The sequence below is a fragment of the Xenopus tropicalis genome, chromosome 5 (genome assembly GCF_000004195.4).
Source record: "Xenopus tropicalis strain Nigerian chromosome 5, UCB_Xtro_10.0, whole genome shotgun sequence".
Classification (NCBI taxonomy): domain Eukaryota; kingdom Metazoa; phylum Chordata; class Amphibia; order Anura; family Pipidae; genus Xenopus; species Xenopus tropicalis.
In genome coordinates, this window is record NC_030681.2 from 96,315,629 (window position 1) to 96,333,323 (window position 17,695).

At 35.7% G+C, this 17,695-nt stretch overlaps 1 protein-coding gene across 2 annotated transcripts in view; it reads right to left on the bottom strand.

The window, feature by feature from the left end:
• Window positions 1-17,695, bottom strand: part of mlip (muscular LMNA-interacting protein) — a 112,116-nt gene that overhangs the window by 13,255 nt on the left and 81,166 nt on the right. For both annotated transcript variants that reach the window (XM_018094431.2, XM_018094430.2), the window contains 2 exons: window positions 15,136-15,180; window positions 13,495-13,614 (listed from right to left, as the gene is read on the bottom strand). In XM_018094431.2, coding sequence (XP_017949920.2) covers window positions 13,495-13,614; window positions 15,136-15,180 — 165 coding nt within the window. The remainder of the gene's footprint in view (window positions 1-13,494; window positions 13,615-15,135; window positions 15,181-17,695) is intronic.

Consider the following 17,695-nt stretch of genomic DNA (forward strand, 5'->3'; position numbering starts at 1 on the left):
GGCGCCAAAATTTAAATGTTACACTGGGTATTTAGGATCAGGTGTATTGGGTGTATTTCATCTTGATAAAGGTCTAAGAACAGACCGAAACCAAATCAAATACATTTTGGATACTTTTTGGAAAAACCTGTGAGTGCTGGATATTTTTTAGTTGTTGTTGAACAATTAAAGGTACTAATATTTTTGGAGAGTTCCCTTTTTGACTTTTGACTTATATACTTTTGACTATATATATACTGTATATACACAAAGGATGGCACACCGCTACATAACATACCTCGGGTGCTCGGTAAAGGGTTCCAATAGTATAAAAAAGACCAGCAACTCCGGGATTTCTTGTGAAAAATCAAAACATATATTCAAAGTAGCATAAACAGCCGACGTAACGTTTCGGTCCCCATCGGGACCTTTCTCAGGGCATCCATGCCTTCCTGATGGGGACCGAAATGTTACGTCGGCTGTTTATGCTACTTTGAATATATGTTTTGATTTTTCACAAGAAATCCCAGAGTTGCTGGTCTTTTTTATACTATATATATATATATATATATAGCAAACCCAGGGTGGCACTCTGCTTCAGCTCTTAGCTCGGGTGCAAGGTAAATTATTTAAATATCCAAAAAGACCAGCAACACCGAGTTATATTCCAAAAACAAGCAATTGTGTATTAAAAACGCATGAACAGCCAACGTTACGTTTCGGTCCCCATCCTTAGAAAGCACTCACGCCATAAACATCTCGGAATTGAGTTCTTTATTCAAACATACACATACCACAAGAACTCCTAATTAAAGTAATAATTATACATAAAAATACACACCAGTGTATTTATACAGAGTAGTAAAGAATAACCACTGTGTGGTTAATAATACTTTAAAACATCATGTTATATTACCAACGTAACTTAGATATTGATCATTAAAAGGTCAAGTACAAATGATAACTCCCGGTGGGCATGGGGGCACTAAAATCCACCCTTCACATGAACAGTACTCATATATACTGTATATATACTATATGTATGTAACTTCGGGAAAATTCAGCGCAAAAAAAATTGGGGTGTGCCAAAATAGGTGCTGTCACATCAAATTAGGTGTGGTCACGACAAAAAAGTTGTGTGACAAGTGTGTTTCGCGAATTTTTCGCCATTTCCGGAATTTTACTGTCGTTTTGATAATTTTTGGCCGAAATGGGACAGATTCACTCATCACTACAATTCAATTGATTTAATTTCAAATCAAAATTATCCATAAGCATTCAGGTATTCAATATCACAAATATCGATGTCACATTGAGTAGAAGGCAATGGGGGAAAATAATTTGTTGCGGTTTTTTTTCTTATATTGACCAGTACTGATCAAGATGACATGTGAATGCACCTTCCTAGGAAATCAATTTCATTAGATTAGTTTGTTGTGAACCTATTTAAGTCAATTAGATGCATTAAATAGTTTGATAATTCAAAAATCAATAAGGAATGATCGTAATTAAATCAGTCCTTTTGACTGCTAAAGAATCTGATTAATAATTTCAATCTTCATTAGAGACCTGTTGGACATCATTATTATACATAATTGATGTTCTACAGTTTTATTATGTGAAAAATTGGGTTTTCTTTATGGAATATAACTTTGCCATTGCTCTTTATGGCTAAACTCCATGGGAGATTTTGTACGATGGTGATGGATCAACTAGTCGGATGTAGATTTGTTATCCAACATGACACGTCTAGAGGAAGGCAACGCTGCATGCTGCACCTGCATCCAACAAGATAAACTCTGATGGTGACTGACAGACTTTTTTCTCATTGAAATACATTTACTGTAGGAAAAAAAACACTCCATCCAAAACACTGATCCAACTTAACATTACAGTCTATGTAGATCCGATTTAGTAGCATTCTACACAATCTTGTGCTGTTGCGTGGTGTTGCAATGGTGCTGCATGGTGTTGCTTGACCATACAGGTACTCGAAGGCCTGTGCCATGGGTGCAACCCTTGGATGCTTTAATGGTATATAAACTTTCCAAAAAAAAACCCATCCCCTGCTGACAGATATTTTCCTATAAAATCCAGCAGCAGAGGTGGGGGTAGGCGGTTCCTTCATGACTCTTGACCAGAAGTGACATCATGCGCATTGAACAGTGACGTCACTTCCAGTGATGTCATTGCCTGCTCGCCAATGGATGCTTACTGGTCCTATGCCCAGGGCACCATAGGACCAGAATACGCTCCTGCATGAAAAGATCAGAAATTATCAGATTAAATCTGATGCACAAAGTCTGATGAAAATCCCCTGAGGGGTTAATCTCTTAGACTACTTTTCTTTTCTGTTATAAATAATGTTGATACAAATAACTAAAGTTATTTAGAATCTCTGAGAGAATAAAAAAAAGTTTTTCACATTGTATAATATCAAAATCAATTACCTTGCTCAAAAGGTGTAAAAGGAAACCTTGTTTGCAAGAGCCTTAATTGGACTTTGAAAAAAGCAAAACATCAAAGCAATTATAGGTAGTGATAAAAAAATCTATGCAATCTTATCATTTGCATTCTTGTTTACTCTAGCTATTTTAATGTTTTTGTTACAATAGTTGTAAAAGCAGTGGGATGGAAAGAAAGGGATGCTAAATTCTGAATGTTTCAGAAAGGCAGCTCTCCAAATCTGTGTCCAAAATCCACAGCAAACAGAATACACATGCAATGATAACACAACAGTTCCACCTATAAATTAAAGAGCTGGAATCTCAGATACTCCTGTCACATGGTGGAATCTCTTTCTTAGTATCGTATCAAAGGGGCAGGTTTATCAAAATGTGAAATTAGAGCTCACCTCAGTAAAAACCCCCCCACTCATTCCTATGGGATTTTTAAAGGCATATTTATCAAATGGTGACGAATACAACTCTAAAAACCCCATAGAAAAGAAAAGAGAGTGGGAATTTTACCAGGTTGAGCTCTAATTTTGCACTTTAATTAATTTGTTTCAAAACGTCAAGGTGTGCTTCAGACATATATGTTGTTGCTGTTATTATTAAAAATGACAAATGACAGCTACAGACTGGACTGTCAGCATCATAGGGGATTAATATTCATAAAAGACATTGACTTTTTTGTTATCAATGATCAAAATATGTCACTTTGTCATATCTATTCATTCATTTTTTAAATTAAATAGCTAGATCTGTTAACCCAGGGAGACTTGCTTGTGTCATATTTCTAGTAAATAGAATATGCGTGTATTTTATATATACATTGTAACTTGTGTATTTAAGGATGTTGAGTAATTTACATATTAGATACAATCAGGTTACAATAGATGCCAGCTTCAAACACATCCTATCTAGCACACAGTCACTTAGTCTCCTCCCCTATGACCAAGGGTTGTTGGAAATTCAATCCCCTTTGTCTCCAACTGCATTTTCCCAACTTCCATTGTCCAACCTGCCTATGGCCAACTCCCTCAGTTAACTTAATGGTCATTGACCAATCAGAACTTGCCACATCAACTATGACCGATCTCTAGGTTAATAGCATGGGTTAAGTTTTAGTAGTGTGTTCCTGGAGTTTCTGGAGTGAGGACATAGATGCCTGACTCAATGGAAGGATGAGTATAAGGGAGGCAATGGGATTCTACGTAACATATCCACCTTTATAATTATCTACAGTATATAAGTAGCATTTCAATACTGTGTTTAGATTTAGTGTTGTTTTGTATTTTGTATGTTTGTTATTTCTGTAGATATGTGCCAAGAACTTTTGTTAATAAATGTATATTTTTGATTGAACCATCTCTTTTATTAAAGAACCTTTATAACCAGTAATATTCATGTACATGTGTATATAAGAATAAATATACATATTTACATAAATATATCCTTGGGCAACAAGTTCTTTTCCCTGCAGATTAAACAAGAAAGACCACTGTTCCTTTTTCTACTGGGGACGTCTGTCTATTAAACAGATCAGCAATTGACTTGGTTAAATGGCTTGATTTGCTTTCAACTAACATATTCAACATACGTTTTTATGACTGTAAAACATGACTGGGTTATTATTGTAATTAGCTGCATTAGATCTCTATGCTAGAGCACAACATTCAAAATAAAGTGAAAGAATCTTTCAAGCACTGCCCATTTTAACTGTTTTACAAATTAGCCCTCAATCTCAAATTGTAGATTTATTGAATGGCTGACTAGAATAAAATGCACAAGCAAAAGTTGTAGAAATAAAGTATATTTTGTAATGCCTTTGTTCGGGTCTTTATTTGGTTTGTGTTCATGTTACAATCACATTGATGGCGTGTGTATGACCATCTTTACTCAATAACCTTGAACTACTTTTAGCTTTCAGAACATATTTATAGTTTTGATAAATAAAGTTATCACCTAAAGAACTTATTTAATAGAGCATGAAAACAGCTTTTAGCACCATAGTTAATCACCTCTTCTGCCACTGTCTGAAGATCTATCATTTCTCATGCAATGCATCACAAACTGACCTAAGTGCATATATTTATACTTTAATTGTTTTGTTGGCCTTATTTCTAATGTCAAATTCCATGGTACTAATGGAATACAATTACTTGGATCAGCTTTGTTTTAAATAAATCATTCCTGTGATGTACAACTGACACCAAAATTAATGAATGCAAAAAGAAGAAATAATATTTTATCTGTGTATTTAAATACATGGTCCCTTTAGATTACTTAAGGGGAAAGAAAAAACACTGCTTGAGTCATCTAGGTTGTTGAGGTTTAATTAATCCAAGAACCTCTAGATGCTAATTTGATTGATACTTATTACCTTGTGCAAAGTGCTTGTAAATGTATTTCAGCATTGTTCATACTTGTCATATAATGTGCAGATCTCCATGTAAACAGCTGCAAAGATCAGATTATGGCAGGACAAGCCTGATATTGTCTATATGAGTGCCTAGGTGTAAAAAGTATAAAAAGGTTGTGGATAACCACAGCCAGGGCCAGTTTAAGGTACTGGTGGGCCCAGGTCAAAGATCTCACTGATGGGCGAAATGCCCACAAGCTGGTAGACTTGAATATAACAATGGAAGTAAAAAGGAAATCTTCTCATTGCTGCCAACCTTCAGGGCTCTGGCACACGGGGGAGATAAGTCGCCCGCGATTAACTCCCTGTTCGCGGGCGACTTATCTCCCCCGTGTGCCAGAGCCCTCAATGTGAGTTAACATTTGGTGCAGACAGCATATTGATCACTATGAGCAATTTAGGGGCAATATAGTATTGTTTTGCCCAACAGGAGTGTGGACCTTCAGGGAGATAATGATTTTCCCCTTGAGGATTTCATCCATCTCTCACCCTAATTAGTCTTTAGGCTGTGCTTTCTAATTGACAGGTTTGGGATGTAATCTTTAACACAGCAAGCAAGTTTTATTGTATTCTATTGTTTTATTGTGCAAATGAAAACACGATTTAAATAAATGAAAACAAGAAAAAGTATTAAATGAATAAGCTGAATACTAAAGCAAAGTCATATTTTACTATAAAAGCCAATAGATGAATTCTAAGTAAAGAAAGCAACAAGTTTGTGCTCTTTCATCTGATATGATATATTAAAACAGAACTTAACTTTCTTGTTTTTACTTCCATATCTAAGGAAATGCAAATTCCAGTTGATGAATTTCTAAAATTACAACATAATTGCAGAAATGTACAGATGGTTCAATATTGAGCAACTGAGCTTTGGGAAAGATTCATGGATTGTGGTTACAGTAACTCCACAGAACAGAGCACAACACACACAATTTTACAATAAGGAATAAGAAATGAAATTCAACAAGACTTCTCATTTGATATAATGGCATTTACAGAATAGAAGCCAGAGGAAAAATAGTATAGCTATTTAGCAGCAACCCTTTGTTCTAAGGTAGAGCAAGATAAGTGAAAAAGAAACAGTGCTGTTTACTCAATATAAGAAATTATAAGAGATTATTTTAAACAAAAGGGACAAATAGCAATTAATGCAATGAAAGTATTTTTAAAACAGAAGACATTCATATTCTTCATTCTACACATAGAATTCCGTCACTGCATTTTAGGGACAGAAATTACTTTGGAATTCCTTGACCTCTGTGAAATTGCTTTAGGGGTCTTTAAGAAAAGAAAGTGCAATTTTAGGCGCAATTCTGTCAGTTGGTGCACTTGCGTGTGATTCAGCAGAAGAGACAGGATGGACACCATGACCCATGGCACAACTATACAGAACTGCAACGTAAGAGTATGCTTTGAGGTAAGCACTTTTAATGGATACAGTAAATACAACAATTTCATTAATCTCTGTATGGAATGTTTATGTGGTACCAGAACTCTATTTTATTTTGAATACCTTTACAATGTTACTGAAGGAGATACTTTCCAGCATAACATATACCTTCAGCAAAGTACAGCAATACTGACCGTTAATTAGAATAGGGTACTAAACTAAAAAGACAATTCCCCCTTGATATAAGACATAATGATATGATTATTTACATTTCCAAACACAGATTGTTTTATAATAATGTTTATATAATATGCTATATGTTTTTGAAATGTCATGCAACTTATTGGCCCATGTATCAGGCCCATTAACAGGTCTTCCCAAATGATATTTGGATGACAATCAGGTGGGCAGGTTGAAAAATTCCACTGAATGAGAAGCGCATTGGTGCATTGATGTGGTCCATGTCCAACAGGTCTCTGTAGGCCCACTAGATAATTCTATCCTTGGCCCTAAGGCCAAAGATCAGATCAGACAAATTTGGCTTAGCATGCGGGTGCCCAAATCTGGCCCAGATCCACTTATTTGGTGACTTTGACAAATACTGACAATACTGAACTCATCTCTAACATTTGTGTGGGTGAGCATTTGGGGAACGGTGATCTCCTTTGAGATAATGCTGCAGAGACAGCTCTATAAGGGAGTAACTAAAATACTTGATTTTAGACATGCAGACTTTGCCAGTATAAGGGCATCTCTGCAATGTGTCAACTGGGAAAGGCTTTTCATGGGGTTAGACACAGAATGAAAGTGGAACATCTTTAAAACATTGCTTTGCAGGTATACACAACAGTATATTCCCCTTGTAAGCAAGGAGAGGCATCGCAAAGCAAAACCTTTATGGCTGAATAAAAGTGTTAGTGTCGAGGTTGGTAAGAAAAAACGTGCTTTTAAAGCATTCAAGTTAGCTGGGACAGCAGACACTTTCATCAGGTACAAGGAAGCAAATAAAGCATGCAAAAAAGCTATCAGGCAAGCTAAAATAGAGATGGAAAGGGATATTGCAGCTAGGAGTAAAAAGAATCCAAAATTATTTTTTAATTATGTGAATAGTAAAAAAATGAAGCAAGAAGGGGTGGGAACCTTATTATCATGGGGGGGTAAGTTGGTTGATGTGAACGGGGAAAAAGCTGAAATTTTGAACTCTTATTTTGTATCTGTCTATACATCTGAGGAGCCAGCTAATGAAGGCTTCCCTTGTAATATGCCCAGTTCTAGTAATTTAGCTACTGACGCGTGGGTCACTCAGGAGGAAATTCAAAAGAGACTTGAACATGTAAAGGTAAACAAAGGTCCAGGACCGGATGGGATTCATCCCAGGGTATTAAATGAGCTGAGCGCTGTGATTGCCAAGCCTCTTCACATAATTTTTCCAGGATTCGTTAAGGTCTGGCATGGTGACGAGCGACTGGCGAATTGCTAATGTGGTGCCGTTATTTAAAAAGGGATCCCGCTCTCAGCCTGAAAACTATAGGCCTGTTAGTCTGACATCAGTAGTAGGAAAACTTTTGGAAGGGGTAATAAGGGATAGGATACTTGAATACATTGCAGTTCACAATACTATAAGTTTGTGCCAGCATGGTTTTATGCGTAACAGATCTTGCCAGACTAATTTAGTCGCCTTTTATGAGGAGGTGAGCAGGAACCTCGATGCTGGAATGGCAGTTGATGTCATCTACTTGGACTTTGCTAAAGCGTTTGATACAGTACCTCACAGAAGGTTAATGATCAAACTGAGCAATATTGGCCTAGAACATAATATTTGTAATAGGATAGAGAACTGGCTGAAGGATAGAGTACAAAGAGTGGTGGTAAATGGAACATTTTCTAATTGGACCAGTGTGGTTAGTGGAGTGCCGCAGGGGTCAGTCCTTGGTCCTTTGCTTTTTAACTTGTTTATTAATCACCTGGAGGTGGGCATAGACAGTACTGTTTCTATATTTGCTGATGACACAAAATTGTGCAAAACTATAAGTTCTATGCAGGATGCTGCCGCTTTGCAGAGCGATTTTAAAAAATTGGAAAACTGGGCAGCAAACTGGAAAATGAGGTTCAATGTTGATAAGTGCAAAGTTATGCACTTTGGTAGAAATAATATAAACGCAAACTATCTACTGAATGGTAGTGTGTTGGGGGTATCCTTAATGGAGAAGGATCTAGGGGTTTTTGTAGATAAAAATTTGTCTAATTCCAGGCAGTGTCATTCTGTGGCTACTAAAGCAAATAAAGTGCTGTCTTGTATAAAAAAAGGGCATTGACCATGGGATGAGAACATAATTTTGCCTCTTTTTTATGCCTCTTCCTTGGTAAGGCCTCACCTTAAGTATGGAATGCAGTTTTGGGCTCCAGTTCTTAAGAAGGATATTAATTTGCTGGAGAGAGTGCAGGGAGGTTAGACTGTCGAGGTTGGGGTTGTTTTCTCTGGAAAAGAGGCGCTTGCGAGGGGACATGATTACTCTGTACAAGTACATTAGAGGGGATTATAGGCAGATGGGGGATGTTCTTTTTTCCTATAAAAACAATCAACGCACCAGAGGTCACCCCTTTAGATTAGAGGAACGGAGATTCCATTTGAAGCAGCGTAGGTGTTTTTTCACGGTGAGGGCAGTGAGGTTGTGGAATGCCCTTCCTAGAGATGTGGTAATGGCAGATTCTGTTAATGCCTTTAAGAGGGGACTGGATAAGTTCTTCAACAATCAGAATAAACAAGGCTATTGTGATACTAATATCTACAGTTAGTATTAGTGGTTGTATGTATAGTTTATGTATGTGAGTGTATAGATTGGTAGGTGTGGGCTGTGTGTGCTGGGTTTGCTTGGATGGGTTGAACTTGATGGACTCTGGTCTTTTTTCAACCCTATGTAACTATGAGTGTATCTGGCTGTGTATGACCACCTTTACAGCAAACTCCATAAATCTGAATAGTAAGTTTTACATTATCACGTATCTACATATATAGACAGATAGGATAATGTATATATATATATATATATATATATATATATATATATATATATATATATATATATATATATATATATATATATATATAAAATCTGAAAAGACAGACAATGATACAAACTCTATTTCTGTCCCAGCCTTGCAAAATTCAGCACTGTGAGCATCTGGCTTATGAGTATCTTGCAATGTATGTGTCAGTTTTATCACAGATACGAAGAGAACATTTGGATTTTCATAGTGCATTATGGGTCTGGTTTAAAACTATAGTTACTTCATCAGAAATGCTAACAGAAGTCGGAGACAGTAGAAGACAGTAGAAGACATGCAATAACAGAAAAGGAAAGTTGCTGGAAATATATAATTCCCATTAGTTCAGAGTGATGGCCGTACAGTCCAAAAATAGGGTTTATTCCCTATATACTGTATATGTATAGAGAGAGACTATATAATGCACTTGCAGTGGTTTATTGTGCAGTCCATACATTTGAGGGTAGGTTGCAAAAACTTGTTTTCACTTTCAGTCACAAAATATCTCCCAGACTCATGGGCAGTTTGCTGACAATGCCAGGAAGTACTGTAGCAATCCTATTCCCCACACAGAGCAGCCAGGGGTAGAATTACAGTATTACCATAGACCAAAACTGCCTAGATTAACATCTAGAACACAGTAGTTAGTTGAACAGCAAACAACTACAAAGCTTTATAAACTTACTTCAAAACAGTTTTCTGATCTCTTCAATTGAAATGCACTAGACTTTGCCTGTGGCTGTTGTCAGAACCTCTGCTTTCTTAAATTAGTCAAGATTTTGTAGCATTTCACTGACTTACTTTATTCTATTTTTGTTTCGAAGCTAGATACTGCTAAACCCAGATTTGTCAGTAACACTCCAAATGAGGCTTCTTAATAGAGTGTAATTGTATTACTGAAAGAAATGACAATCTATTAGTGCTTTCAGAACAAAATGCAATAGTGTGCCCAGATGGCAAATTATAATGGCTATACAATGCTCTTACCTTAGTTTCCCTTTTCCACTATTAGACCTTTTTATTCTGTTTATATCAGCTACAGAACGCATTGTTTAGGAAGCAAAACAGATTAGATAACGTTTTAGCTTTTTTTAGCCTTACATCATTTTAAATGTGGTATTTTTTGCTTTTTCCTGTGTACTGTAGTACTGAGAATATAATCACAATAATGGCAAGAAACTGACAAAGTGGATTTATCAACTGCATGCAATATGGACTAACTAACCTTAACTCCTTCTGCCCATCAATTAAAACATTTATTCTAAAACCATAAATGAAATAAACCATAAAAACTAGTTGGATAGAAATAAGTTTACAATACTACAGTTAACACATTTCTGACTAGCCATAATATTAACAAGCAACAATTCTATGCAGCGAATGGCAGTGCATAATCTGACGTAAGAGTACCCATTAGTGATGAATGAATCTGTCCCATTTTGCTTTGCCAAAAAATTTGCGAAAAGATTCATGAAATGCCGATGCTCTCAACAATTCTTTTGCCATGGACACCAGTTTTTGGACGCGCATATGAATTTTTCCACTGCCAATTTTGCAAATGTTACAAAAACATGTTAATAATATTACACCCATTAGTCAATAGCTGGCAGCGATCAGTGCTGTTCTAGGTGCAGCATCCTTCCAAAGACACCACAATTGCTAAAGCAAAAAAAGCTGGCTTTAAACCAAAGACAGCAAAAAGAAGAAAAAGGGTGCAAATGAGAATCTGTTCCCCAAGCCCACATAGGGGCAAACAGAATATTAATACAAATCAATCAATTACTCAATGCACACCTACTAACCACAAAAAGGCAGCAAATGGTATGTTTAACATATAATGCTCTTTATATGGCAAGTATTCACAGAACAGTAAATACAATTACAATTAGAATCCCCTTGACAAAGGACTGTGTTCCAAAACGTTGGGGTTTTCTCAATCCACACGTGTCTGCTTTTTTTGTGTATTGCATTTTGTCCAACTGGTGGTATGTATATTATGCATTGTAATTGTATTTACTGTTCTGTGAATATTTGCCATATAAAGAGCATTAAATTAAACATACCATTCCTGATTGCTGAAAGGTTTGTTAGTAGCTGAGTTCCCAAAATACCGTATATACTCGAGTATAAGCCGATCCGAATATAAGCCGAGGTACCTAATTTTACCTAAGAAAACTGGAAAAACTTATTGACTCAAGTATAAGCCTAGGGTGGGAAATGCAGCAGCTACTGCTAAGTTTCAATAATCAAAATATATATTTAAAAAAATATATATTTAAAAACATATACCCCACTGATGCCTCAATTAATGTAATTTAATTTTTTAAATATATATTTCAAAGAAAAACAGTAAACTAGCTCTGTAAGTGGAGAAGAGGGTAAACAAAAACAATATGAGTACTACCCCATGCTCATTGTGTATTGGCAAACAGGCAGCAGACCCAGTTCTGGAGGATATGTAAGGGGAAATAAGTATGGGAGCGGGCCAGGGCACTGGAGGGTCTGGTTGTGGGTGGCGTAATTTGCACACAAAGGACAAAGGGTGCTAGCCTGGAGGGACCCATGGCACCCGACTTGAGTATAAGCCGAGAGTGACTTTTTCAGCACATTTTGGGTGCTGAAAAACTAGGCTTATACTCGAGTATATACAGTACTTTAGTCTGGTGTCTTCTTCATTGTATTTCCCATTTTGTGACTTTCCATGGTTATAAAATATAGCCAAAAGACGGTGACTTTCCTATGGCTGCAATAAAGCCAAGGATGTTCAGATGTAACCTCAAAAACAGCTCATTATTAAGTTCCTTGAAGTTTTCTAAATGTCAATAAAATGATTAAGAAATGCTTTGATACTTTTCATCCTACTGAGAAAGAATGCTTAAAGACAGATCCAGTTAACTACTATTACAATGATTTAATTGATTTAGAGTCTTATAAATGCTTAATGAGCCATGTTATCTCATTTACTAGATGTCTAACCCTAGTTGGCTGGAGACTCCTCCTAATATCATGCTGCACCACATTAATTGCATTTTCCTTTAATCTCGCTAGCTCTTACCTACAGGAAACCGCAGTCCCTCTAGCTTTGCTACATTTAATTAATTGGTTAAACACTCTGCTCCCTCCAAACGCTTTACATTTGTAGATGAATTCCTGTTAAGACATTTTAGTTATCGTTAAAAAGGTTTCATGCTAATGAATATAAATGGGACACCTATGTTCTATTGATTTGCTATTTTTTGTTCTATATGTTTTACTTATAAATATGGTATATTAACTGTATACTATATCTGCTTGGTATGATATAAAAGGAGGAATGATTTGTTTTATAATCAAGTATTACAAAGGGGAAGATCCTCTAAAAAAATAAGCTTTTAGTTTTATAAAGACAGCTTGTATATGATCTTCATTTTTTGTTTATTCGGTCATATTCAGCAGTTCATCAGTTTGGCATCAAACTGTCCAATCAAAAAATCCAACCTAAAAAGTAGCAGTTTAGTAAATGATCCCTTTACTGAATGTGTGATTTATTATGTGACAAAACTGCCAAATCCAAAAATATGCCATCTAAAATCAGAATCATGTCATGGTAGGTCTTTCTTTGATTCGTGGTTTTGTGGTCATGGTTATTGCTTTACAAGTCAAAAAGTGGCTTTTTTTTGTTCATGCTTTTTCAGTTCAGATCTTATGATAAATAAACGCTATTCATGGAAATTAATTTTTTATGGTTTCAAACAAGTATAAAAAAAAATTGTTTTAGTAAATTCCCCCCTAGAGGTTCAAAACAAGAATTTATCTGTTTGTTAAATGTATTCATTTAAGAATCCTATATGTTGCTTAACATGTAAATTGGGATTTGCCACACATTTAAAATAAGCTTATTGCTATTAAATTATTCATGATCACGCTAGCACCGGCTTTCACAAATTATACTAATTATGATAAAAAAATGACCGTAAATAATAATCTTAAATAAATAAATGTAATTTAACATCATCCAGTGCCAAGAGAAGTAATAATATGCAGTTCAAATTAGCGAATTCAAACAAACTTTTTCTGCTTTGAAGGAAATATTTTGTTTTAAAAAGTTATTATAGAGGTACCAGACCATAAAACTCAGTTGTTGCCAAAATTACTACAATAATGTGATAATATTTCCAAATACTGCAATTGCCAGATGCATTGTTTAAAAAAATAATGTATCAATGACTTACATCATCAAAATCTGTTCTCGAGGAAGTGAAATGTGAGAATGGGTTAGAGCTACAATCATCATCTTTCTTCTCAGTATAAGTCACTTTTGATGCAAGAGGTCTGATCACCCCAGGCTTGGTCTGGACAAGTACAGGAAAACAAAAGCACCCATTAAAATGTATTTGGCCATCATTGCTGAAGCATAATAAGGAAGCAGTCAGTTATTAATGGAATTTACCTTCTCAAAGAAACAATGTACAGAAGGAAAATCTCAAATCTGAAGCAGTGTAAGCGATGTTGAAATCTACCCATAAGGACAAAAGACCTTTGATGGTTAGGGTACAGGTGGTATGGGTGATAATAAAATAATGAACTTTATTTTTAAAATAAATGACACTTGCGATCCTTATCCCCAGTGGTTTTTGTTTGTTTGTTTTTTTTTTTAATTTGCCATAATTATCTGCATTGTCATGTCATTTATAAACAGGAATAGGAAGTCAAGTTAAATAATTGTATACTGTTTTATAAAACATTCCCTGCTACAAACATCTTGATATTAAGATGTTCATACCACTGAAACATCCTAATAAAGATAGGTTTATAGCACTGGAACAACCAAACATCTTGGACTGAACATTCTTTTGGATAACTCTAGTATCATCCTTCCATTTACAACAACAGCACTAGATTCTATGGTATTTGCAGTGTAACACAACTTAACATTTGCAGGTGCCATTGGCAGGAGGTATATTTGGTTAGTGACTGATCTCAACCTGCAGTGCAGACTGAGACAGGTATTCTTATATGTCGAAGATTTTAGGGACAAAGTGAAATATCTAGCACAGTCGATATTTATGAAAGTCCAGTTGGCATCATTAACAGCATTGTATGAGGGAATGACTTGTGCACCCTATTTTTTCTGTGATTGGCGATCAATGCTGGTTTCTGTGGGAGTCCTGTAGCTACTGCTTGTTTGAGAGGTGAGCTCCATGGTTCCAGCTGCACTCCATTTGGAACCGAAGGCAGAAAGGCCCAAGTGACACAAAGCACAACTATACAGAAGTGCAAGTAGCACCTTTTGACACATGTACTTTAAATAAATGTAATTTGTGTGCTACTGTAAGAAAATCTGTGTGACCACAACTGCTCTAGTAGTCATAAATAACCTGTATTCTGTCAAGTAGCTATCTTTAGAGGGAGGGTTCAAAAGGTAGGTGGCCACATTGGCATATTGATCCATTCTGACATGAAAATGAGCAGATAAACTGGGTAAATTAGCCTGTAAATACCTAAATTGCATTATGTCTACCTTTTGGATTTTAGACTACGGCGAATTATTGGCAAGCCTCTATATTAGATAATAGTGGGAACGATGACTTACATCTGTAAGGCAGAATGTCCAGACTACTAGAGAGAGAGCAATGGAGGTTTGTTTTGGAAGATTTAGCTGTCCTTTAAATTTGCAATTATTATTTTAGCCATCAAATGACATTTTCATTCTTGCTTATTATTGAGATGCTAACACTGCTTACAGACTTTTCTACCAAATAAAACAGTATTTACCTTTCAAATTGGCTGTATGTTGTTTAACTGCACTAAATAACTAAACAGTATCAGTAAAGCAAATGTAGGCTCATAGGAAGAAAGAATTATACACTTACTTCTTGACAGTCAATCACTGCATTCTTACGTGACTGAAGGAAAGCCTGTATAAAGAAAAGGAACAGCATGAGCACGTAAAGGCATGCCATTTCTATTTTTGCTCTTGTTTATGTAGTTGTTTATTTCGAATGTACAAATGACAGTCTGTGGCATGACATTCCATCTTGCTAGTGAAATCTTGTCCTAGATATCAATATAGAATCAATATAGAAGAAGGCAACTTCAATAATAAATAATCTATAAATGGTTCTATAAATATTTTTCTTTTGGAGTTTGATAGCCTCTGCCTGATAAACATCCCATTCAGAGTAATAATGCCAACTTTTGCTATCTGTAATAGCATGAACCCATAGAACATCTGATTCTACACATTATCTGTTTGGAATATAAAAAGGAAAAGGCACTTTGACATTTTCTATAACGCTGGGTGCTAACATAAGGGTATTTGAAATACTACACTATAAGAGTTGATTTCTCAGTTGCCATAGGCGCTGATCTATTTTAGTATTCTGTGATATTGTGTGCAGCTGGAAGACTGTGAGAAATTCGGCAAGAGAAAACAATCCTGAAAGACTAACACTCTCAAAAATACTTGCTGTGTCACAAAATGTTGTAAACTGGGGAGATCAAGATGGTTTTGCTTTAGAAAGCTTGCACTTAATAACAAAGAAAGACCAAACAATCTGCCACTTATATGCATGTAAGTGTATTTTATAAAAGCAAAATAGATTTTCCATTGTTGGGTGTCGGGTCATACTTTATACCCTCAAATATTGATTGAACAGCAGTAAATAATGCACATAATAAATATCTGTTGGTAGTTGGGGTTGTGTGTAGGAGGTCCACACAATGGGCATCCTCCCACAATGTTGTTGAAGAGAAAAATGATATAAAAGAGAGGCAGCCCACTGCTTGAACCTTCGCAATTATCCCTTTTTCTGGAACATCTGCAATTTTTGGCACACTGATACACAGGAAAGGAATTAAACTAATTATTTTTGTCAGTCAAACTGTAGATGTTAAAAAAAACTACAGGTAAACAACATATTTTGCTATAAAAATAATTTTCACAGTAAGCAAATCTTCCTGTTCACTGGTCTCAGAAGGAAGAGAGAAATTAGGCAAGATAGAAATTAGCATTTATTCTAAACAAGTATATGACAGAAAAATGACTTTAATTTTCTTGTACATTTTGAATTCCTTCCCTCTCTCAGAATTCATAATCTACTCTTCCCTCCTTTGTTGCCTATATTTTTTACTGTCTTCCCACGTAAGCCTTTCTGCATCCTAACAAACTCCTTCAATAAATGTTTTATTGTGTATTACTACTTGTATAGACTTGCGTAGATGCTGTACACTCGAACAATACATTAATAGAACTGGCAGGGAAAAGTGTAATAATAGAACATAAATACCAAAATACAATATATACACTTATTCAACACAAAGTGTTAGGAGACACACAAAGAATGAGGGCCCTGGATCTCAGAGATTACAATCTAAGTATATAGGGGTTGTAATTTCTGTGGTAGATGCATTCATAAGTGCCAAGAGTCAGATGTTATGTTATTGCATGAAGAGGTATATTAGAGCATAGTATTGCAGAAATGTAAGAAAACAAAAGGGGAAAAAATGTAGTGAGGTGCAGAGCTATGAAGAGCTTTGCGGGGGAGTATGTAATGTATACGTTGCTTAAAGGTTGGATGGGGCCTGTTCTTCCTTAGGTGTGAGGGGAGTTAGGGAGGTCAGTTAAAGCAGGTTGCAGTAGTCTACATAGGGCAGGATAAGGGAATTTACAATGCTAGTCAATGCTTGCAATAGAAAGGAACAACTGTTTGCAACAATTAGTGACAGATTTTGACAGATGCTGATGGTTTTGACCTTTCACTTTTCTGTCTATCAGTTTCTCACTTCTCAATTTACAGACCATTTCCCCCCACCCAGGATGACTTACGTCTGTAAGGCATAATGGTCCAGACTACTAGAGAGAGCAATGGAGTTGGTTTTTTTTTTTTTTTTTTGGAAGATTTAGCTTTCCTTTAAATTTGCAATTATTATTTTAGCCATCAAATGAGATTCTTGCTAATTATTGAGATGCTAACACTCTGCTTACAGACTTTTCTACCAAATAATACACAATTTACCTTTTATATTGGCTGTTGTTTAACTGCACTAAATAACTAAACAGTATCAGTAAAGCAAATGTAGGCTCATAGGAAGAATTATACATTTACTTCTTGATAGTCAATCCCTGCATAGGTAGGACATTAAAATACACTGACAACACAAGTGATGCAACATAGACAATATTATGTGAGGTGCAGGTTCGTTTTAATTAAGTGGGTGTAACTACATGTCTAGGACCCAAGAAGACAATTTTTTTACCCAAATAAAAGTTTTTAAGGTCTAAGCAACTTGGAAACCTTTATTTTATTTGTTATGACTGCACAGAGGAGTCCGATCAGAACTGGTTCTATTATTGTATATCTTAAGCGACCCGATGTCACAATGTCTGTGCCAAATATATGATGTGATATAAATCAACAGCAGACTTAGAAG